A 23,980-nucleotide genomic window follows, 5' to 3' on the forward strand; every position below is an offset into this window, starting at 1 on the left:
AGTCCTCGGCTCCCTTTATTTGATGTCCTGCATTTCACTTAAGAGCTTTGCAGATTCAGCTGGGATTTGCTCAAATGAGGAACTGGTTTCCATCTTTATTTTTTTTTCTAAATATTTATTTATTTATTCATTCAGAGAGAGGCAGAGACAGGGGCAGAGGGAGAAGCAGGCTCCATGCATGCAGGAAGCCCGATGTGGGACTCGATCCCGGGTTTCCAGGATCACACCCCGGGCTGCAGGGGGCGCTAAACCGCTGCGCCACTGGGGCTGCCCTGGTTTCCATCTTTACATTTGAAGACATACACTTGGTCTGAGAGTTAATGCACCTCCAGCCTGGACCTCTGAGCTCTCCTGCTTTTGGGTGGTGGGAAGAGACAAGAGGTCAGGCTCCCGGAAGTGGCACCAAATGCCCCCACCCATCAAACTTCCCAAATACCACACAATCTAGATGAAATCAGGGTAAGCAGTGCAATCGTAGATGCCAGACCTTTCCCGGCAGCACCTCTTTCACTTGGTGTCACTTCCAGGACACTCGCTCTGAACATGATGACATCCTGGGGCACCATGGATCTGGAGGCCTGGTTTTTGAGGCTAGCTCAGCATTTACTGCATAGCCCAGATACCGGCAGCACCCCTGAGGTCCACCAACACTCCCCCTCCCGCCCCACCACACACACACACACACACACACTGCAACAGAGAAGAGCCAAGTCCTGGGAGCCAGTGCTCCCAAATGCTTCCTCCCCTCAAAGTAAGCCCCTAGCGCCTTAGGTATCTGGTCCTGAAAGTCATCCTTGGAAAATGACATGGCAGGTCTCTGTGATACCGTTAGCACAGCTGGTGACACAGCATGAGCTCTCAGTAAGAGGTGGCCTTCCTTTACTTATTGTTGGGAAAAATGAGGACCTGGGCTCCAGGTGGGAACAACCCAGATCTCTGGCAGGGGATGAATGGATAAAGAAAATGTAATCTATCCATACAGTGGAATATTATTCAGCCATTAAGAGCTCTGAAGCCCTGACAGAGGCCACAGTGTCAAGGAACTGGAAAGTGTGCTAAATGAAAGAAGCCAGACACAAAAATGTATGGTTCCTCTTATATGAAATATCCAGAATAAGCAAATCCACAGAGACAGCTGACTTGTGGGCCTGGAGGAGAGGGGTTACAGAGTGACTGTTAATGGGGACAAAGTTTCCACTTGGGATGGTGGTAGTGGTGGCTGCACAGATGTGAATGTGGTTAAAGACACTGGATTCTACAACTTCAAAATGGCCAACATGGTGGGGGGTGGGCGCCTGGGTGACTCAGTTGGTTAAGACTCAGAATTGATTTCAGCTCTGGTCATGATCTCAAGGTTGTGAGATCCTGCCCAGCATCCAGCTCCACACCCAGCTTAAGATTCTCTCTCCCATTCCAAAAATAAATAAAAAGTAAAATAAGGGCAGCCCAGGTGGCTCAGTCGTTTAGTGCCTGCCTTCAGCCTGGGGTGTGACCCTGGGGTCCTGGGATGGAGTCCCACATCGGGCTCCCTGCATGGAGCCTGCTTCTCCCTCTGCCTGTGTCTCTCATGAATAAATAAATAAAACCTTAAAAAAAATAAAGTGTGTCACCTAATGGACTAAACCACTAGGTGCCCCCCACCAAGTTTGTGTAGAGTGGTGCCTGGCAAGGAGTGAGCGCCCCATAGGTATTGGCATTGCTATGGAGATACGTGCAAGGCACTTAATAAATGCTGGCTATCCTGAAAGGAACATGTGCCATGAGCCAGGCGCTTGACATCTTATCCGCTTAATTCTCACAACAACTTTGGGAAGACGACATCTTTATGTTCATTTTACACTATAAATGTGAAAATAGAGTGTTCTAGAAGCCTCTGGAGGAAGGGAGGGAGAATAAGCTGACGTTCAATGTCAAAGTCCCTGCTACACTCCAGGGTCCCCTAATTCTAAGGCTGATAATACATTCTTCGTTTCCATATAGTGAACAGTACAGAGTGGGCTTGGTCCCCGCCCCCCGGGCCCCTGAGCGCCTGGCTCCGCAGCAGACGCGGCGTGGCGCCCCCTGGAGGTCGCGGGGACCCGGGCGCGGAGCAGGGGCGCGATGGCGATGGCGCTGTCGGGCGAGGACAGGGCGGCGGTGCGCGCCCTGTGGAGGAAGCTGGGCGGCAACGTCGGGATCTACGCGACCGAGGCCCTGGAGAGGTGCCCCCCCGCCCCGCGGCCCCTCCTCCCCTCGCGGCCCTTGTATCCCCCCGCGGCCCTCGTCCTCCCACCGCAGCCCCCCGCGGCCCTGTCGTCCCTCCCCCACGGCCCTCGTCCTCCCCCCGCAGCCCCCCGCGCGGCCCTCGTCCCTCCCCCCGCGGCCCTCGTCCCTCCCCCGCGCAGCCCCCTCCCCCCCCGCGGCCCCTGTCGTCCCCCCCCCGGCCCTCGTCCTCCCCCCGCAGCCCCCCGCGCGGCCCTCGTCCCTCCCCCGCGCAGCCCCCTCCCCCCCCGCGGCCCCTGTCGTCCCCCCCACGGCCCTCGTCCTCCCCCCGCAGCCCCCTCCCCCCCCGCGGCCCCTGTCGTTCCCCCCCCGCGGCCCTCGTCCTCCCCCCGCAGCCCCCTCCCCTCCCCCGCGGCCCTCGTTCTCCCCCCCGCAGCCCCCCCCCCTCGCGGCTCACCTGCCCTTCCTCCCGCAGGACCTTCCGCTCCTTCCCCGCCACCAAGACCTACTTCCCGCACTTCGACCTGAGCCCCGGCTCCGCCCAGGTCAAGGCCCACGGCCAGAAGGTGGCCGACGCGCTGACCACCGCCATGGCCCACCTGGACGACCTGCCCGGCGCCCTGTCCGCCCTCGGCGCCCTGCACGCCCACAGGCTGCGCGTGGACCCCGCGCACTTCCAGGTGAGCCCGCGGGACCCGCCGCGGCCGGGCGGGGGGCGGGGGGGGGCGCGCGCGACGGCTGCCTGTGCCCTCAGCTCCTGAGCCACTGCCTGCTGGTGACCCTCGCCCGCCACTACCCCGGAGACCTCGCGCCCGCCATGCACGCGTCGCTGCACAAGTTTCTGAGCCACGTGACCTCGGCGCTGGCCTCCCGCTACGGCTGAACTGGGGGGTGCGGGACCCCCAGCCCCCCCCCCCCGCCGCGAGCTCGGACTCGGAGTAAAGTCCACGCAGGAAGCCTCCGCCGGTGTGCGCTTGTTCTCTCCGGGGCCGGGGCGGGGGGTCTCGGAGCCTCAGAGCCACGCTGCACCGTCGTTTGACGGGGGGGGGGGGGGGGGGGGGGGGGGGGGGGGGGCGGGAAGCTGAGGGAGGGGCGCCCCCTGCTGGCGCGGCCGGGGTCCTGCGCAGGCCCCGACCCTGGAGGGTCCCGGGGGTGCGACTGTCCCCATCCGGGCCCGGGGGTGGTGGGGCTCCTGCCGCAGACAAGAGGGGGCCGCGGAGCCCCACCTACATCCCACACTTCCAAGGAGCTTGGATTTTCTTAGATTTTCCCTCACAAGAGCAATCCTAGTCATTGCAGACGCTTCAGAAAATGGCCCAGTTAGGGAACGTTCCTCCGCACGCCAGTGTGTCGGGCACAACCATGACTAGGGCAACTCGCACCTGACACGTGGCAAAACTGTGTGTGAAGACAGGATGCGAGGTCGGACTCAAGAGCGTGCATGTGACACACACGGTAGCAACCTCACCCTGACCTGCATTGAGCTAACATCGATGCACAGCCTTCCAGCTCCTTCCAGGAACATTTAGAGACACTTTTCTGAAACTGTGTCCTCAGAGTGACACTGGAAAAAGTGGGCACATAGCACTATATAAAGAGAAACAAACCTCAGTATGAGGAGGGAAAAAACGCACATCAAAAGCAGCACAGTGGGCCCTGGGGGCTCAGCGGTTGAGCATCTGCCTCCAACTCAGAGTATGACCCAGGGTCCCGGGATCCAGTCCCACATCGAGCTCCCTGCATGGAACCTGCTTCTCCCAGAGAGAGAGAGGCGGGGGGTGAGGGGGCAGAGGGAGAAGCAGGCTCCACACAGGGAGCCTGACGCAGGACTCTATCCCAGGTCTCCAGGATCATGCCCTAGGCTGAAGGCGGCACTAAACCGCTGGGCCACCTGGGCTGCCCTGTCCCACCTTTTTTGAAAGACAGTCAACCCAAAAGAAACATAACCCAAAGGATAGCTAGGCACCTCACAGTGTACCGACAGCTGACAGGCGTTTGCAGTTATCCTCAACAACATGCATGTTAAAATGCTCCTTAACAAGACACTTGGCATGAAAAAGTATTAAAAAGGCAAACCTAATACACTTCTGGTGAAGGTGTAACTTGGAATAGCCTTTTGGGAAGGTAGTTCAGTTGTATCCCGTTGTGAACTGGTGAATGATGCCTGGCACTCTGGAAGGTGGGGAAGAGGGCTGATTTGTAGCAGTTTCCAATTTCCATGCTGTCATCATGGTTGATCTCAAGTCCTAATTTTCATGGAAAATTAGGAAAAGATGCATAGTATCTGCCAGTGTGTTCTATATCCACTGCCCAGATACAAAATAGAGGTGAACACAGATAATAAAAACATGAATAATAGTAAGTTGTAACTTAATTAAAAGTAATGAGTTTTCAGTATTACTTTTTTTTTAACATGAACTATTTATTTGTGAATTGATATAGTTTAATAGTGGAGCTCTCAGAATTCCTGAAAAGTTAGCATGAGTAATACAGCCAGTCTCCACACACCAATGGCTATATCCTTTAAATCCAAAAAATGCACCCCAGGCATGCTTTGGTTGTGGAGTGGCCTTTGGTGGTCTCACCTCCAAATAGGCTCCGTGGCCCAGTGTCCCTGTCCCCTGCCACTTGTGATCACACGTCGAGGCCCTCAGGAGGTCACTGCCAAGATTTCCACCAGCCCACAAGTGACAGCATGGCAGCCATCTCCTCCAGCAGCTGGCTGGCGGCCACCCATGACCATGACCAGTGCCACCTGGGTTCCTCTTCCAGTAATGGCTCCTGCACAAGTGGAGCATCCTGGGGAAGCCATTCCTCACCACTGGAGTCTCCCCACGGCCAACCTGAGTCACTGGTGGGCAAGCTTCTTTTTTGGGAAGTCCACTCTCCCGGTCATGGCTACAGAGTCCTCAGAACACTCGGAATTTCCCCAGGCCTCCAGTGGCACGGTCACCTGTGACCTGGTTCTGGAAGCGTTGAGGAAGCAGCCTGGGTAGCCAGCCTGGGAAAGCCAACACCAGCCAATCTTGGATGGCCACCACCAGGCTTCAGAAGGTGCTAGGCTCATCAGAGATGCCCCCCAGCTGCCCTCACCATAGACCAGGCAAACGACAGCAAGCAGAAGCAGTTGTATATATCAAAAATAGTAAAACACCAAAAAGGAAGTTGAGAGAACCAAATAAAAATTCAACCAAAGTTGAACTAACCAAATAAAAATCTTAAAATTAAAAAATAATAATTATCTGGATTCCTTCATAGGCCCCAAGCACCTGGCAGAGCAAATAAATCCTCCCTAGATAAAGGCACTTCATTATAGGCCGCAGAGGGCAAGCAAAGAGCAGCACACTCACCAAGCACACAAGGAATGAGAAACCACGTCTGAGAGCCAGCAGACACGTGAGTCAGCACAACAGACCCACAAGGGTCAGGCGTTGAAGATGTCAGATTCAATTACAGGTGTGCCTACTATGTTAAAAAAAAAAAAATTAAAGGCAAGATTTTAAATACCTGCAGGAAATCATAAAATATAAAAAGTGACATAGCACATATGAAAAGCTGGAATTTTCATATGAATTGCATTAAACCTATATACATATGAAAAAAAGCCATAGTCATCAAAAATAAAAATCCATGGGTAAGTTCAACAGACAAAACACAGTCATAGAGAGAAGTAGGCAATTTAAAATAGATTAGAATTGGGCAGCCTGGGTGGCTCAGCGGTTTAGCACCGCCTTCAGCCCGGGGCGTGATCCTGGGGACCCGGGATCAAGTCCTGCGTCAAGCTCCCTGCGTGGACCCTGCTTCTCCCTCTGCCTGTGTCTCTGCCTTTCTCTCTCTGTCTCTCATGAACAAATAAAACCTTTAAAAAATAAATAAAATAAATTAGAATAAATTCTCCAGACGACAGCCCCAGCCCACCCTGAGCAGGAGCTCCTCCTGAAATTCTGTACCCTGGTGCCTCACCGTCTCCTGACTCTAGTGAAGGTTATACTTCAAGCAGAAGGAAAGGGAGCCTGGGGACAAGCAGGAGATGTAAGTAGGGATGAACAACAAAGTGGTAAATGCAAACATTGAGTACATATAAAATAGTGTCTATGGGGTTAGAAAGAAAAAAACCTCGATAGACATGAAACTAATAACTGAGTCATGATGACTCAATGACAGTCGAGTGTTTTTTTTTAAGATTTATTTATTTATTTATGATAGACATAGAGAGAGAGAGAGAGAGGCAGAGACACAGGAGGAGGGAGAAGCAGACTCCATGCCAGGAGCCCGACGTGGGACTCGATCCCGGGACTCCAGGACCGCGCCCCGGGCCAAAGGCAGGTGCTAAACCGCTGAGCCACCCAGGGATCCCCCTGGAGTGCTTTTAAGTCTTTGTATTACCCGGGAGGCAATCTAAAGTTATTAGTTTTAGATTTTGGTAGGTGTATTAGTTTCTTACCGCTGGCGTAACAGAAACTTAGTGATTTAACACAAACTTATTCTCTAATAGTTTGGGAGGGCAGCAGTCCAAAGTCAGTTTTCACTATGCTGGAATCAACATGTTGTCTGGACTGTGCTCCTCCCTCAGGAGGCTCTGGGGGAAATCTATTTCCTTGGTCTTTCAGGTCCTAGAATTGCATTCCTTGGTTCTTGGCCTAGTCCTCCATGTGTAAAGCTAGTAGCATCTTGCCGCCTTCTGCAGGCCAATCTCCTCCTGCCTCTCTCCAGTAAGGACTTGTGTGATTGCATTAGGCCCATCAGGACAACCCCTGCTCAAAAATCTTAATCATTTTCAAAACCCTTTTGCCATATGAGATCACGCTCACAGGCTCTAGGGATTTGGACCTGGACCTCTCTGGGGGCGATCATTCAGCCTACCACCACCACATATTAAGCATACTTGCTGTAACCTCATGGGCAACCGTAGTATAGAGTGTATGACTTCCAAAGTAATCGAGAAGAAAAAGTAGGACGTTATTTTAAAACAATCCCTTCAAAAAAGAAGCAAAAGTGGAAACAGAATGAGTGTGACAAATAGAAAGCCAAGATAAAATGCTACCGGCAAAACCAAAATGTTAACTATATTGATGTGACTTATTTGATCCAAATAAAGGATAAAGATCAGACACGTAGGCTAAGACAAAATGCATAGACTCAAAGAGTCACTAATAAAAAAATACCTCCAGGGATGCCTGGAGGCCTCAGCAGTTGAGCGTCTGCCTTCGGCTCAGGTCGTGATCTTGGGATCCGGGATCGAGTCCTGCATCAGGTTCCCGGCAGGGAGCCTGCTTCTCCCTCTGCCTGTGTCTCTGCCTCTCTCTCATGAATAAATAAATACAATCCTAAAAAAAAATAAAAATAAAAATAAATTAAAAATACCCCAGAGCCCCCCCTCCTGGAGATTGCTTCAGAGTGGCATCTAATACATTCATCGCCACTATCTAGTTCCAAAACTTTCCATCGCCCCAGAAGGAAGCCCTGTGCCCATTTCCAGTCTCTCCCATTCCTCCCCCAGAACCTCTGAACGATCACTAATCGATGTTGTCTGCATGGATTGATCGATCCTAGATATTTCGTATAAATGCAATTGTATGATATGCGGTCTTTTGGGTCTGGCTTCTTTTCCACTTAGCATGTTTTCAAGCCTCATCCATGCTGTAGTGTGCATCAGGATCAGTCCTTTTATGGCTGAATACTGTTCCATCATACGAAGAGACCACATTTTGGCTTTTGTGTATAATGCTGCAAAAAACAGGGGGTGCATGGATCTCTTCAAATCAGTGTTTTCACTTTCTCTGGGCAAATATACAGTAGTGGAATCATTGGATCATGTGGTATATTTAACTTTCTGAGGAACCTCCACAGTGTTTTCCACTTTTTTTTAAGATTATTTATTTATTTATTTATTTATTTATTTATTTATTTATTTATTTATGAGAGACACAGGAGAGAGGCAGAGACACAGAGGGGGAAGCAGGCTCCATGCAGGCAGCCCGACGCGGGACTTGATCCCGGTCTCCAGGATCACGCTCTGGGCTGCAGGAGGCACTAAACCACTGAGCCACCTGGGCTGCCCATCCACTTTCTTTTGTTTATCCATTCAGCCATTGATGCATATTTGGGTTGTTTCCACCTTCTGGCTATTTTAACTTTTTAAATATTTCATTCATTCATTCATTCATTCATTCATTCATTCATTCGAGGCAGAGGCAGGCTCCCTCTGGGTAGCCTGATGTGGGACTCCACCCTGGACCCCAGGAGCACGCCCTGAGCTGAAGGCAGACGGTCAACCGCTGAGCCACCCAAGTGTCCCTCTGGCTATCATAATATTGTGGCTATACCCGTGTGTGTACAAGTACTGAAGTCCCTGCTTGCAATTCTCTTGGGTATATGCCTAGGAGTGCAGTTGCTGGGTTAGACATTCCTGTTTAACTTTTTTGAGGAACTGCCAGACAGCTTTCCCCAGCATCTGCTGTTTCCAAATCCCACTAGCAGTATGAGGGATCCAAGTTCTCCACACCCTCACCAGCATTTTTTTTTTCTTCCCCTCTCTCTTCTTTCTAGAATTATGGCCACACTAGTGGATGCTATGCCTTGCTTTTAACCCACAGAATTCTGTTAGGGGATGGCATGTCACCTCCATGATTAATAATGCCTCTCTTGCAGGGCACCTGGTTGGCTTAGTCAGTTAGGTGTCTGGCTCGATTTTGGCTCAGATCATTATCTCAGGATTGTGACAGGCCAGAGTTGGGATCCATGTTTGTCACGGAGTCTGCTTGAGAGTCTCTCCTTCTCTCCCTCTGCCCATCTGCGTATGCACACACTTGCTGTCAAATAAGTAAAATCTTAAAATAATGTCTCTCTTGCTTGGAGACCCTCCCCCTTTCAAAGGTACCATGTTGTGGCTGCCCACAGAGTGGGCCTCTTACTGACATCCAAAAAATAGCTAAATACTGCCAACAACCGTGTGAGCGCTGAAAGACCCTTCTCCAGAATAGCCCCAGATGAGACCCCTTGATTGCAACCTCAGGGGGGGAACAAGGCTGAGCTATGGCTTGACTCCTGGTTCTCAGAAACCACCAGGAGATAATGAATATGCCATAAGCTCTGGGAAGACAAGAGGGGCTGTGAAGGGAAGACAGGGGTTTCCCAGGAACTGACATTTTTCCACTTCCTGACCCAAGTGCGCACACAGGGCTTGCTTATTCTCTGAACTCTTGTGTGCTCTCTTCCGTAGGGACAAAGGCTGGGCCCAGCCAGGAGCTGACTGGTCTCGAGTCCCAGGCATGCTGGACCTTGGGAGAGGTCCAAAGGAGGTCCTGGCAGCCTCAGGAAAAGGCCTAGGAACATATAATTCTGTACATATTATATAATATTACATTAATTATGCAGTATCACATACTATATTGTTTTCTTAGAATATTCCACATAGAATACATGTACTGTATATTACGTATACAGTGTTATATTTATATTTTATATGTCTAATTTTTTTAGGTTTTATTTATTCATGAGAGACACATAGAGAGAGGCAGAGACACAGGCAGAGGGAGAAGCAGGCTCCCTGCAGATAGCCCAATGTGGGACTCGATCCCAGGACCCTGGGGTCATGCCCTGAGCCGAAGGCAGACACTCAACCACTGAGCCCCCAGGCATCCCTATATTTGTATTTCTTATATGCATTTATTACATATAAATACTGTACCACATATTACATAATTATACAGTATCTAACATATGGTGGGCACCACACCGTAGTTCAGCGCTATGTATATATACCACATGGTACTATATTACATATCGTTACATGTACAGTATGCTTAAGTGTCTAAGCCTCTACCTGCGTCGTGATCTCAGGGTCGTGAGATCAAGCCCAGTGTCCGGCTCCAAACCCAGAAGGAGTCTGCTTGAGATTCTCTTCCTCTGTCCCTCCCACTCGTGCTCTCAAATAAATAATAAATCCCTAAAAAAAAAAAAAAAAATACCACAGGGGTGCCAGGGCGGCTCTGTCGGTGATGCATCTGCCTTCAGCTTGGATCATGGTCCCAGGATCCTGAGATGGAGAAGCCTGCTCGGCGGGCAGCCTGCTTCTCTGGCTCCCTCTGCCCCTCCCCCAGCTTGTGCCATCTCTCAAATATATAATATCTTTAGAAAAAATACTGAGGGTTATATATTATTGTGTAATTACATATATGGTATTATAGAATACTGCACGTTCTATTACATAACCACATGCACAGCATCATATAATGGCGTGCCAGGTGTTGCACAGTATGCACACGGCACTGTATCACATATGCAACACCATACCTGTCACATTAGTACACATACAATAACAGCACAGTGTATATTTGAAAGCTGCTCAGAATACAGCTTAGAAGTTCTCATCCCAGGAAACATTTTTTGATGACACGGTAAGACGACTTCCGGTGCTTTTTGCAACATACACACGTGCTCAATCATTACACCGCGCACCTGAAGCTAACACACCACCTTTGGCCATTATATCTCCATAAAAAGAAAGCACATGGGTCTGGTGAAGGGGGCCCTGCCACTGCTCCTCCCCTAGATGGGAGGATGGGTGACAGGGGTGTCTCTTGCACAACCTCCCTGGGGGCAGCCCCAGCCCACAAGGCTCAGCAGGATGAGACCCAGCAAGGAAAACAGAAGGCAGAACAAGGAGCCAGAAAGCACTGGAGAACTTCTGTTGCTCAGGATATACCCCCAGGGGACCTCCAGGGACCCCTCAGCCTTCCCTGTGACCCCCGTGTCACTCGGGGGACTGGGCACCCTGAGCTGGCACTCCTGCAGTGATGCTCAGTCCTTCTGCATGGGCTGGGCTAAGGACCATGGACACATGGCAGACCTTGTGCCCATCCCTAAGCAGCCACCAGCTGTCACCTGTGATGCAGCATGCAGGGCGACACAGCACCACAGACTCAGGCGCCAGAAGATGCTGGGATTCAATGCCTGTGGGGATGTGAGGTAAGTAGCGGAGGGGCTATCTGGGGCTGGCATAGGGACTGGTGCAGTGGACACAAAAGGAACTAACTGTGCCCACAACTGAGGACAGGACACCTCAATCCCCCGTCCCCCTCCCTCAGCCCCAGGCACTGCCTGTGGCGTGTGCCCTGATGGCGAGAGCCGGGGGCCCCTGCTTTAGGGACACCGAGGGCATCTCACTTCACATCCCAGAAAAAAGCCATCTAGGGTTTGAAGCTGGTGCCCCAACTCCCGCCACCTCCACCCCTGCAGCCCCCCATTCCAGCTCTTGGTTTCCTTCAGACCCACAGCATCTGCAGCCCAGGAGATGCACACCTGTGCTACTGACATGGGCTCCTGTGCAGGTGAACCCTGCAAACGCTGCTCAGCACAGAAGCCGTCACGGGCCCCTCACTGCGTGCTTCCACTTACCTAGTGTCCAGAACTGGCAAATCGACAGAGCAAGGTTAGTGGTTGTTTACAGGGCTGGTCAGGGGGAGGGACTGGTAATGGGTAACGAGGTTTCCTTTTGGGGGCGATGAAATGTTCTAAAACTACACAGTGGTAAACTAGAAAGCGGAACATTGTACATTAAAAACCACTGAACTGTACACTTTAATGCCATTAACGTGTTGAATTTTATAACTCAATTAAAAAACTCTACCTACAAAATAATGGAAGTACATTCTTGGGCCCTTCCCCAGAAAATTGGGATGGGGAGGCGGGGCAGTAACCTGTTTTAAGTCCTTGACGCCTGATCAAACTCAAGAGCCACTCAACTGTCCCAGTCTTGCCTGAGCAGGACCATATGCTGGGCCCGATCCCCAAGTAGCCACCATCCCATTCCTGGGGAGGGGGGCGTGTCCCCTTCCAAGGCACTATGGTGCACATCCCCTCTCCCACTTGCTCTAAACACAGCTGGGCACCACCTCGCACGGGAAGCTCCCAGCGAGGATACTGTGGACCCCAGGGTGGGTGTTCCCCAAGGCTGGGGCCCTGCTGATCTTACGGTCTCCCACGCAGGCTGCAGGGCCTGATGGTCACTCCAAGCCTCCCTTCACCAGACTGTGGTTCTGGGCCTGGCGAGAGATCCGTCTGGAGGGCGGACCCCAAGTCCCCCCTGCCATGCTGCAAGGCCCCACTCCTCGACCCCTACGCAGTTAGAAGATGCCACAGCCCACACCAAGTGGCCACTGTGTCCCCTCCACTGGACAGAAGCATGGTGTGTGGGGGGTGAATCCTCAGGAACAGTGGCAGGAGGGGCTGAGGGCCCCATACAGCTCTGGGTGGACCTCAAGAGCTTGGACCCCTGGAGGATCCGCACCTGTCAGTCTGGCCCACCCCAACCTCCTCAGGGATCACAACTGCGTCCTGACCGACATCTCTGCTTCTCTCTATAAAATGTTTCCCATGTTTTTGTATTCCTTGAGAGGGCTCAGGGTGGGGTGATGACCTCTAGCCTGACCCCTTATGATTTATGGTGACTTCCTCTAGGTACATCCCCACATCCCCGTCTGCGAGCACTCCTCTGCTGGAACCCAACTAGGGTGAGCTGGGGGGTCCTGGGAGTGCTCTGCATGGCCTCCGTCAATCTGACCTCTTCTGGGCCCACTCAGAGCACAGGACCATATGTCCACTGCACTCCTACACACAGGGGCCTGGGGTGCACCAGGGACAAGTGGGTGCCTCTAGTAACAAGGTTGGAAGAGCCAGAAACATCTGCTCCTGGACTGGGGAACACTCAAGTGATGGGGAGTAGCTGCAGCTTCCAGGCACCCTCCAGCGCGGTCTGTCTCAGCCTCATCTTTGTGGCTCAGACTTCATTACTACTCCTAAGTCCAGGGAGGTCTTCATTCTACCTTTTCAAAACCATTCCTTCATGAATGGTGGTGATGGCTGCACAACCTGTGAACATACTTAATAATGGTTGAAATAACTTTTACATGTTTTACTAATATTTTTTTAAGCCCACCCCTCCAGATGAGGGATGGAGGCAGGAGGTCCTTCTGTCATCCTGGCTCCTAGCCACGCACCTCATGCTGCCTGACCTGGGTGTCCTCTGCATGCCACAGGCAGAGTCCATCGCTCACAACCCCAGGCCTCATTCCCTTTGCCCCTTCTCTCCTAGGACCGCCCTTAACCCACTCATGGCTTTGCACCAACCTGTGTCTACTTCCCAAACCGTAGAGGACATGCCTCTACCCACCTAGCTTGAGGTCTACACCACCTCTTGCTTTCTGGCAGCCCCCCTTCCCACTGCAAGCAACATATATATACCAGCAAGGCCCCTTCTTCCTGACTCAGCCTGGGCCTCAGACAAGGGCAGTGCAAGGACATTGCTGATACCAGGCCAGGGAGAACCTACGCCGCAGGAGCACCCACCTGCCCGTGTATCTTCTGAGGACAGATTGTGGGAGCAGAGCCCAAAGCAGGACCACCAGCCACATCACGGTGCTGGTGGCCACATGATCCAGACCCAGTGACCACTGAGCCAGTCTCTGCACAGAGGGAGTAGGGATGACTATTTCCACAACGTGGCCATTAGGAGCTCTCTCCTAGAATAAGAACCCCTGCCCCCCAAAAGGGCTCATTTTGTTTTTTGAGTAAATGTGGCAAACAGCGGAGAGCATGGCTACCACCACAGGCTCTCCAGTGAGTCAAACTATGACCTGAACAGATCAGCCAGCCCCCGAGGACCCTGTGGCTGTCATGTGGATGTTGTCCAAAGGCCTCTGGCCTTAGGTGACTCCGAAAGGGCGAGCTGCAGTGCGGTTCACGGAGCCAGGCTGAGGCTGCGCTAATAGCACACTAGACAGGCAGCCCTTCCTAAAGAAGGGGATGTGGAATGGGGTACACCTCCGTCCCCTCCAGGGCAGCCTGCCGCAGTCTGCACTGCAGGGCGGAGCTGTGCAGCCCACAAGTAAAGCCCTGCACGCTGCACTCCAGACGGTCAGGGCAGGGCACCAGGCATGTCAGATGCCAACAGTCAAAGGGTCGTCTAACAGTAAGTCACAATTTCTGAGGGTGAGCAAAACTCGTGGAGAACATCCAGTGTGTGACCACCTACGGAAAGCCACGGTGAAGTCTCTAGAGCACAGAAGGACAGCAGAGACCCCACTGCAGCAGTAAGGAGGCCGTCTGTCAGATTTATTTATTCCTACTCAACATAACCCCAGAACACAGGAGCAACTCTGTACATCTCTAGAAACTCACAGCTAGCTCCAAAACAATAGAAATCGTAAACTACAAAAGATGAGTTGTATTCAGCAAATATAAAGGGTAACTTTAGGCTGTGTCGAATGTTTATCAGATTATTTACAGGCCCAGGTGTAGGTTCAGATCTCGCCAGCCTCCTTCTCCTCCGACCTCCGCGAAGCCATCTTCCCATTGGAGCTCTCCAGCCTCCAATCAGCGGCCCCTCGCTCACTGCGCCCGTGCTCCCAGGACTCCTCTCTCGATGTCCGCTCTCTGGAGAACCTGGAAAACGAGAACCAGAGGCTCAGAGGAGGCCGGCATCCCCCTTCTGGCTGGCTCCTGGAGCACCGGCAGCTCTGACCCTCACCACCAGGTCAGGGAAGGCCGAGACCCAGCACACCTGGGGAAGGCCTCGGCAGGCCAAGAGGGCAGCTGTCTAGTGCCCACACCACTACAAGGGAGTGTTCAGGCAGCCACTAAAAAGACATTTGTAAAGATTTCTCCTAACAGGGCAAGCTTTTGCTGTAACATGAATGGAGCAAAGGACAACAAAAGTGCACATGTGGAGTATGACCCATTATGTAAACACAGTGGAGAAGAGGCTACAATCAACACAAAGATGCTCACAGGGCTTACCTCAGAGTGTATCAATGTTTTTTGTTTTCCCTTTAAGAAAACCACAACAGAGGTAAGCAGGGCCTGGTCAGGACACAAATCTCAGCGGCTCTGTGCATCAAGGGGACACCGAGTGTGCAGGTCACAAGGGAGCTGTGCCCATGTAACCACCCCCACAGCCTCTCAACTGCGCCAGCCCTGCATCCACCTGTGGCTCTGAACTTACAGCTCCCTATACCCTGGGCCCCGTTCACGAGTCCTTAAGGCTCCAACACAGTTCCACAGATGCTCAGCCAGGCTCCTGAACAAAATCCCCAGACCCATCCCTGACAGGTATGGCCAACAGGCCCCACTGACAGACCCCCAGAAGACCCTGGGAACACAAAGAGAAGGGGCTCACTCCTGGTTGCAGCTACTGAAGGATTCAGAGTAGTTACTTGTATTTCGCACTCCGGTCCCTGGAAGCCCGGCGGTGGCCCCGGCTGTGGCTCCGGGAACGGCTGCGGTGGCGCCGGTGTCTGTCTCGGGACCGGGACCGGGATGACTTTCGTCGCTCCCTGGAGGTAGATCTGGACCTCCTCCGACGCCGGTCCCGGGAGCGTGACCTGCAGCAGACAACAAGAAGGATCTGAAGGCCAAGATGCCCATTCTTGCAGCAGGTTCTGCTGGGCGCTTCGCTGCCATCTCCCCTTCCCTCCTACTGGGGTTCACAATAATTCCACCAACTAACCTCTGGTCAAAGAGAATTAAGGCCCAACCCTCCCAGGTGCTTCTGAAAACACCTTGCCAGGAAATCCCTGCCAACCCACAGGCCTCAGCAGCACCTTCTGACTTCTCTCATTTACAGTACGTCCTTCTGCTACACTAAGCCCCAATCAACCTGACAACAGACAGCCATGGCCCAAACCTGGCCCCTCACCAGCCCTACCTACCAGGTGAAGCTTTAGAAGTCAACTATTAAGAAAAAAATGTACGGAGAGGGCATGCATGGGTGGCTCAGTTGGTTAAGTGGCTGACTCCTGGTCTCAGCTCAGGTTATCCCAGGGTCATGAGATCAAGCCCCCCATTAGGCTACGTGCACAGGACAGCATCTGCTTAGGACCCTCTCTCCCTCTCAAATATATTTTAAAAAGGACAAATATGTAGAAAAATGGACATTTCACTGAGAACATGTTAATGGATTTGGAAACCTACCTCCTTCGATCTCTGGTTCTTGATCCAGACCTAAAATGATTAAAAAGAAAAAAAAAAAAAAGATGAACAATTTCCCCCAAACAGCCCTGCCCCTCAGTCCACAACTGAAGGAGTGTCAGCTTCCCACAGAAACCTGTTAATTTCTAATGGCTGACTCATGCTCAGGCCTACGGCTCCACTGGTCAACGTTCACAGCACCAGGCCAACCCTCAGTCCCCAGGGGTCAAATGCTATGCTCAAGTTCAACAACTGGCTCTGCAAAGTCTCGGCAGTGGACACTCACACAGCTATGCAGACTGTCACACAGCAGATGCAGGGCTGGGCAGGATCTACAGTCAGGTCAGCAAAGGACGCCAAAGTTAAAGCAAAGCCTCAAGTTCCAGACACAGGCTCATTGCTAGTTGAGGGTCATATGACCTCCTTGAGAAATACTACATAACCAACCAGCAATCCAAGAAACACACATTACACAATGGGCTCTCGTTTTACATCCTGTTCTACAGCAAAAAATAAGATCACCACCACCAAGTGCTGAGGGGGATGTGAGAGGAGATGCTCACACAACATGCGTTCAGAGGATGACCTGACAGCTTCCTGGAAACCAATTTTTCCAACACCTACTGATATTTGTCCTAGGAATTCTAAGGAATTTTATAAAGCACTCAAGCACATCTATAAGGATGATCATTAGAGCACTCATTTAAAAAGTTTTATAATGGCACCTGGGTGGCTCAGTCGGTTCAGCTTCCAACTCTTGATTTTGTTTCAGGTCAGTCTCAGGGTCCTGGGACCAACCCCGTCATTGAGCTCCACTCCAGGACTTCTCTCCCTTTGCCCTGTCCCACCCCCCAGAGCTCCCTTGTGGCTCTCAAATAAATAAATCCTCATTCATGAGACACACACAGAGAAAGAGGCAGAGACACAGGCAGAGGGAGAAGCAGGCTCCATGCAGGGAGCCCGATGTGGGACTCAATCCCATACTTCTGGGATCATGTCCTTTTTTTTAAAAAAAAAAATTTTATTTATTTATGATAGAGAGAGAGAGAGAGAGAGAGAGAGAGAGAGAGAGAGAGAGAGGTAGAGACACAGGCAGAGGGAGAAGCAGGCTCCATGCACCGGGAGCCCGACGTGGGATTCGATCCCCAGTCTCCAGGATCGTGCCCTGGGCCAAAGGCAGGCGTCAAACCGCTGTGCCACCCAGGGATGGGATCGTGTCCTAAGCCGAAGCCAGACACTCAACTGCTGAGTCACCCAGGCATCCCAAATAATAAATAAATCTTTAAAAAAACAAAACACAAAAAAAGCTTTATATAGAAACTGTTATCAAAAAATGAAAGTAAGAAACAAAAACAAACACGGAATGAGGCTGCATCAAACTAAGAAGCCTCTGTATGCACTGGAACCCATCAACAAGATGAAAGCCCACCCGGAAGTGGGAAAAACACGTGTGGACCAAGTATCTGACAAGGGGTTAATATCCAAATATATAAAGAACGCCTGCAACTCCAAAGAAAAAAAAACAGATAGACTAAAAAGAAAAAAAAAAGCAGGAAAATCTTGGGATGCCCAGCTGGGTGGCTCAGTCAGTGAAGCATCTGCCTTCAGTTCAGGTCATGATCCTGGGGTCCTGGGATCAGAGCCCCAGATCAGGCTCCCTGCTCAGCAGGTAGTCTGCTTCTCCTTCTGCCTCTGCCATTTCCCCCAGCTTGTGTTTCTCTCTTGCTCTCTCTCAAATAAAATCTTAAAAGAAATATATATTTTAAAAAGCGGATAAAGGATCCAGACAAACATATCTTCAAAGACAACACAGAGATAGCCAACATCACTCATCATGAGAAATGCAAAAAAAAACCACCATGAGGTATCACCTCACACCTGTTAGAAAAGCAATAACCATCCAAAACTCAAGAAATCATAAATAAAACTAAATAAAAATTCTAAGACAAGGTAAGAAATAGTAAGTGCTGGGGTGCTTGGGTGACTCAGTGTTGAGCATCTGCCTTCGGCTCAGGGTGTGACCCCAGGGTCCCTGGATCGAGTCCCACATTGGGCTCCCTGCAGGGAGCCTGCTTCTCCCTCTGCCTGTGTCTCTGCCTCTCTCTCTCTCTCTCTCGTGGATAAAAAAAAAAAAAAAAAATCTTAAAAAAATAGTAATAAGTGCTGGCAAGGACATGGACAAAAGGGAACCCTCGTGCACCGTTGGCGGATAACTAAACCTGTGGAGCCACTGTGGAAAACAGTAAGGAGGGTTCTCAAAAAATTAAAAATAAAACTACCATATGGTCCCACAAACCTACTTCTGAGTATTTATTCAAAGAAAATGAAATTACCATCTTAAGAAAGACCTCCACACCCCTCCATTCATCACATCCTTATTTAGAAGGGCCAAGACATGGAAACAACCTAAGTGTCAACTAACAGATGAATGGATAAAAGATGTGAGATGTATACATAATAGAACACTACTTGGCCATAAAATAGTAAGAAATCCTGCCATCTCTGACAGCATGGACGGATCATGAAGGCATTATGCTGTGTAAAATCAGTCAGAGGCATGCCTGGGTGGCTCAGAGGTTGGATGTCTGCCTTTGGCTCAGCGTGTGACCCTAGGGTCCTGGGATCGAGTCCTGCATTGGGGTCCCTGCATGGAGCCTGCTCCTCCCTCTGCCTGAGTCTCTGCCTCTCTCGGGAATAAATAAATAAAATCTTAAAAATAAAATAAAATCAGTCAGACACAGAAAAGCAAATAATGTATGATCTCCATTATGTGTGGAATCTAAAAAACAAAACCAAACTCACAGAGAACCAGCTGGTGGCTGCTGGAGGCAGGGTTGGAGATGGGCAAATATTATGGAGGTGGGTGTGGTTGTGCTGTCACTGCCCGGGCATGTGTACCCGTCTGCCAAGGGCACTCCTACTGGGGAAGGTCTGAGAGATGAAGCAAGGATCCTGCATGTACCCGTGCAAACAGACACACCCTGCCACAGCAGTGGTCACTTATGTGTAAAAACGGACTTACATGTTATGCTTAATACATTTTTATGCCGTTTGAATGTATTTTGTTTTAGTCTCTTTACAATCAGAATCTGTTAGGTAGTTAAAGTAATGAGAAGACTAAAAATGCAACAAACATTTCTTGGTCTTTCCTGAATTACACACTAAGGAATTCCCCCACGAAAGCCCAGCTCTGGGCCTTTCGAGGACACTGAGCATGTCCCATAACAGTGTGGTCTTGATTCCAGCCTCTTCCCTGAACTCTGACCAGATGTCTCCTAAGCATCTCAAATAGAATACAGCTAGAGCCAAATTCTCCCCACCACCTCCTCCTGACCCCAATATACTGCTCCCAGTTTCTCCATCCCCCTAAGTGGCAACTCTAGGCCAGAAACCATGAAGCCAGCTCTACTCCCCCTTTGCCTGCCTCACAACCTCCTACCAGCAAATCTTATCGGCTCTACCCCAACACACCCAGATCCTTCTCACCCACACCTGTCACAGGTACCTCCGTCACCAGCACTCTCCTAGTCAGCTCCTCAGTCCTTGCCGCTTCCACCCTGACCATCTACATGTGTTCTCAGCAGGGCCCCACAACCCTCAGTCAGCTCCAGTGTACTCAGCCCTGGAGGATTTTCCCCGACAGCAAGTACAGCTCTGTGTGCGGAGCACGCTCCAGCTCCAGAGTCTCAGCTCCTGCCCAACTTGTCTGCTGAGTGCTGTGTCCCCAACAAGGCAGGTCAGGGCACAGCAGGTTCCTCTCCCACTTCTACTGCTCAGCCCTCTCCTACACCTTCCCAGGGACGAGTTAGGTCGCCACAGCTGCCTGTGCAGCTCCAGATGGCTCGCTCTGCACCGCACAGCTCCTTTGAGGCCAACCAAAACCCCACTCCTCTGAACATGCTACGTGTTTGCTTCTTTTTAAGGGCCATGTGGGTCGGCAGCACAAGCCAGACTGCGAGGAAGGAACGGTCTTCTTGGACATGTGTGTGCTGTGGATTCACCTCCTGCTCAGCCGCTCCTCCCGCTCTCTCTCCTCTCTCCTCCTCAGACGATCCTGATTTCTCTTCTCCTGCTTTTCAGCCACAGTTTTCTAAATAAAAGTTGGAAAATGAAAGAAGAACAAGTTATACCAACTAGTAAATGAATGTTAAAGCGCTTTATGATTTCAATATCAGTAATTTAAAAATCTAAAAGAAACTCTTAGGAAATGGACATAACCACCTTTAAGACTTCTTAATGGAAAATACATGAAAATAATGCTTTTACTTAATTTTTAAAATATTTTATTAGAGACAGAAAGAACAAGAACACCAAGCAGGAGGAGCAGCAGAGGGAGAGGGAGAAGCAGATGCTCCACTAAGCAGGGAGCCCCATGTGGGGATGGACCCCAGGACCCTGAGAGCAGAAAGCAGATGTTTAACTGACTGAGCCACCCAGGCACCACAAAAATAATGCTTTTATAAATTCACCTCATATATTCAGGGACAAGCTGCATACTCTAAGAGGTGCTATAGCTCAAAGTCACAGAAACTGATCTTTCACTTCACACCAATCCAGAAAGTTAGTTTTTTACAAAGGAGACTCCACAAACTTTACAGTAAAAAAGAACACGTGTCTGACCAAATATATCCTGCTGCCCAGGAGCAGCCTGTCCTTGGGAGTGCTGAGGGCTACATCGTTACACTGGCTTTAGACCCGGCCTCATGGGGACAGCAGGCCAGGGGAGGTGGTCTGTGAACACTCCACAACTGGCTGGCTTTCTTGTTTGCTTTAATATTTTAAGCAATCTTTTTTTTTTTAATTTTTATTTATTTATGATAGAGAGAGAGAGAGAGAGAGAGAGAGAGAGGCAGAGACATAGGCAGAGGGAGAAGCAGGCTCCATGCACCAGGAGCCCGATGTGGGATTTGATCCCGGGTCTCCAGGATCACGCCCTGGGCCAAAGGCAGGCGCCAAACCGCTGCGCCACCCAGGGATCCCCATTTTAAGCAATCTCTAACATCCAACATGGAGTTCAAACTTACAACCCCATGATCAAGAGTCATGTAGTCTACTGACTGAGCCAGCCAGGAGCGCCCAGAACTGGCTTTCAACATTAAGTTCAATACTCGGCTCATCAAGATTGATTGTGAACACAATAGAAAAGACAATCCAATCCAACAGAAAGGAAGAGGCCCAGAGAAACTACTGGAATGCAATCGACAAAGCTCAGAGAAAGTACTAGGTCCAGCCTCCATACCCCCCACTCCCAATACCAACCCAAATCCTTTTGATCCCCCCACCCCTCCACTGATGGAATGAAGCCCTAAGGGGGAGTAAAGTAGGGCCAGGGAGACAAAGAGTCACCAGTCTTCTCATGCTCATGAAGGATGATCCTACATCTCAGTACAGTCTGGAGCCAGGTCCTTGAACAATGGGGTATAGCAAGGACCACAGGAGACGGGCCAGCTATTCTCCTCAAAGCACTCACAAGGTGCGAGAGAGCCTTCCTATTTGGCACCTCCGGCTCTCCACCCCTGGCTTCACTTGTCCTGGATCTGAGCAGGCACAAAAAGATGGCTAAAGTTAAAGATGGAGAGTTTCAGGGACCCCTGGGTGGCTCAGCGGTTTAGTGCCTGCCATCGACTAAGGGCATGAGCCTGGGGTCCTGGGATCGAGTCCCACGTCGGGCTCCCTGCATAGAGCCTGCTTCTTCCTCTGCCTGTGTCTCTGCCTCTCTCCTCTCTCTCTCTCTGCCTCTCATGAATAAATAAATAATCTTTTTTTAAATAAATAATCCTAAAAAAAAAAGATGGGGAGTTTCAGCCCCTCAACTTCCACACACACTCCTAAAGGAGATGTGACCAAGCACAGGGCTATGGTCTGGCATTAAGACCTTTATAAACCTCCCTACTTCCAAGACACTGTCCTTCCACCAGTAACAAAGAAGGCCTTGCCTCACTATTACCTGGGCGTGTGGCCTGGAAGTATGAGTACCTCTGGGACCACTATAAGAGAAGCCAGCTCAGATTAGGGCCCAGAACACTCCTGCTTCTTATTGTTTAGAGGTGCACTTCCTGACACATTTTTTCTTCTTAGTGTAATAGCTATAATCAAAATCTATTAATATATTTGTGTTGTTCTGGTCAACTTTGTACAAGTTGTAACTGCAATGACAAAACACGCTTTCTAGATCTAGTTAATACTTAAGATCTTAAGGGGATGCCTGGCTGGCTCAGCTGCTCTTGATCTCAGGGTTTTAAGTTTCAACCCCAGGTTGCATACAGAGATTACTTAAAAATAAAATATTTAAAAACCAAAAACTTAAGTTTTTAAGGCTTCAGGGGAAAAAATTTCAATGTAGTTTCATCTCTGTTGGAGAAGTATGTCTTAAGAAAGAAGTAAAAGGCTTTCATGTATAAAAAAGTATCAGAAAAAAAAAGTATCAGGAGAAAATTATGGGGTGATATGAAATGGAAATACAGTTTAAAGGAGAAATGGAAGGGGCAGCTCGGTGGTTCAGACTCCGGCTCAGGTCATGATTTCAGGGTCCTGAGATCGAGCTCCACATCAAGCTCCCTGCTCAGTGGGAATCTGCTTCTCCCTCTCCCTGGGATTCTTTTTGTGATTCTCTTTCCCCCTCTGCATTCTCTCTCTCTTTCTCTCTCTCTCTCTCTCTCACACACACACACACACACAGTCAAAAAAATAATTAAAAAAAAAAAAAAGTAGGGATCCCTGGGTGGCTCAGTGGTTCAGCACCTGCCTTTGGCCCAGGGCATGATCCTGGAGACCCGGGATCGAGTCCCGCGTCAGGCTCCCAGCATGGAGCCTGCTTGTGTCTCTGCCTCTCTCTATCATGAATAAATAAAATCTTAAAAAAAAAAAAAGATTAAAAAAAAAAAGTAACAAAGTCTATCACTTTTCAATATTCTATAAGGAGTACAGGAGCAAAATGTGATTTTCAGTCCAGTGGCTGTCCCCCCAACTCCAGTCCGTGCCAGGCTCACACCTCACCTACTGGCAACCCCTCAAGTGCAGGGCTCTGTCCCCTGCTCCCTCTAGGGGCACACAAGGCCCTCCGCCTTGATTGTCATAGTGTCCCAGTCACGTGCCATGTGTTTGTCCTTCCACCAAATGTCATGTGTCTGGAGGGAAGGGCTGCACAGTTCCCAGTGCAACATCCTAGTGGTCCCTGTAGGCAGCAGGGAAGACTCCACCAGTCTGAAAAATAATCCAAACTATCTGAAACATGTTCACCCTTCCTTCTTAGTGTTCCGTATCCAAGGTTAAGTTTTACAGTCTAGCCCAGGAAAATAAGGAGCCTTGAGGAAGAAATAAAGGTAGGCAGAGGTGGAGCAGCACTATCCTAAAAGCCCCACCACATTCTCAACCTCCCGAGGAGGCTCAAAGGCAAGGGCCAGAAGTGTGATCTTTGTCCAGCCTAACCACTCTCCACGCGTCCGCCCCTGCCCAACCTTCATCTCTGTCTAACCTAACCACACATCCGCCTTTGCCTAAGGATAAAAATGAGACTACTGGCTCTTCCCATCTTCAAATACAAGTTATTTCAGAGCTGTGCAAGAGCTCTCTATACCAGAAGACTGGATTCTGCGTTTTTTCCTGCACAAGAAGTACAGACTAAACAAATATCCAAGGTCCTTTTGGATTAAGACCTTAGTTCTCTTGTGTGAATGAAGTGATGAAATCTGAGTATTTCACTCTAAAACTCAAGGCATGTTCTTAGAAAAGATCAAAACACGAGTTTTTCTAAAAGTCAAAAAATATGGAGACAATCACAAGACTTCTTGGGTTTCTCCAGAAACACAAT

General features: G+C 50.3%; 2 protein-coding genes across 7 annotated transcripts in view; one reads left to right on the forward strand and one right to left on the reverse strand.

The window, feature by feature from the left end:
• Positions 1 to 2,023: 2,023 nt before the first annotated feature.
• On the forward strand, positions 2,024 to 3,163 carry HBQ1 (hemoglobin subunit theta 1). The gene is made up of 3 exons (XM_055339900.1): positions 2,024 to 2,201; positions 2,678 to 2,882; positions 2,957 to 3,163. Exons 1-3 carry the CDS (start codon positions 2,101 to 2,103, stop codon positions 3,083 to 3,085), a joined length of 435 nt encoding a protein of 144 aa, XP_055195875.1. The 5' UTR covers positions 2,024 to 2,100; the 3' UTR covers positions 3,086 to 3,163.
• An 11,124-nt stretch (positions 3,164 to 14,287) lies between these two features.
• The window catches only part of LUC7L (LUC7 like), a 36,737-nt gene continuing 27,044 nt past the window's right edge, over positions 14,288 to 23,980 (reverse strand). For 3 of the 6 annotated variants that reach the window (XM_055339859.1, XM_055339856.1, XM_055339855.1), the window contains 4 exons: positions 20,172 to 20,260; positions 16,174 to 16,203; positions 15,417 to 15,584; positions 14,288 to 14,646 (listed from right to left, as the gene is read on the reverse strand). In XM_055339859.1, the coding sequence (XP_055195834.1) occupies positions 14,505 to 14,646; positions 15,417 to 15,584; positions 16,174 to 16,203; positions 20,172 to 20,260 (429 nt within the window). In that variant the 3' untranslated portion in view covers positions 14,288 to 14,504. Of the gene's footprint in view, positions 14,647 to 15,379; positions 15,585 to 16,173; positions 16,204 to 20,171; positions 20,261 to 23,980 lie in introns of those variants that run through there. The other 3 variants (XM_055339860.1, XM_055339857.1, XM_055339858.1) reach the window with 2 other exon arrangements.

Source organism: Nyctereutes procyonoides, unplaced genomic scaffold, assembly GCF_905146905.1.
Source record: "Nyctereutes procyonoides isolate TBG_1078 unplaced genomic scaffold, NYPRO_anot_genome, whole genome shotgun sequence".
Lineage (NCBI taxonomy): Eukaryota > Metazoa > Chordata > Mammalia > Carnivora > Canidae > Nyctereutes > Nyctereutes procyonoides.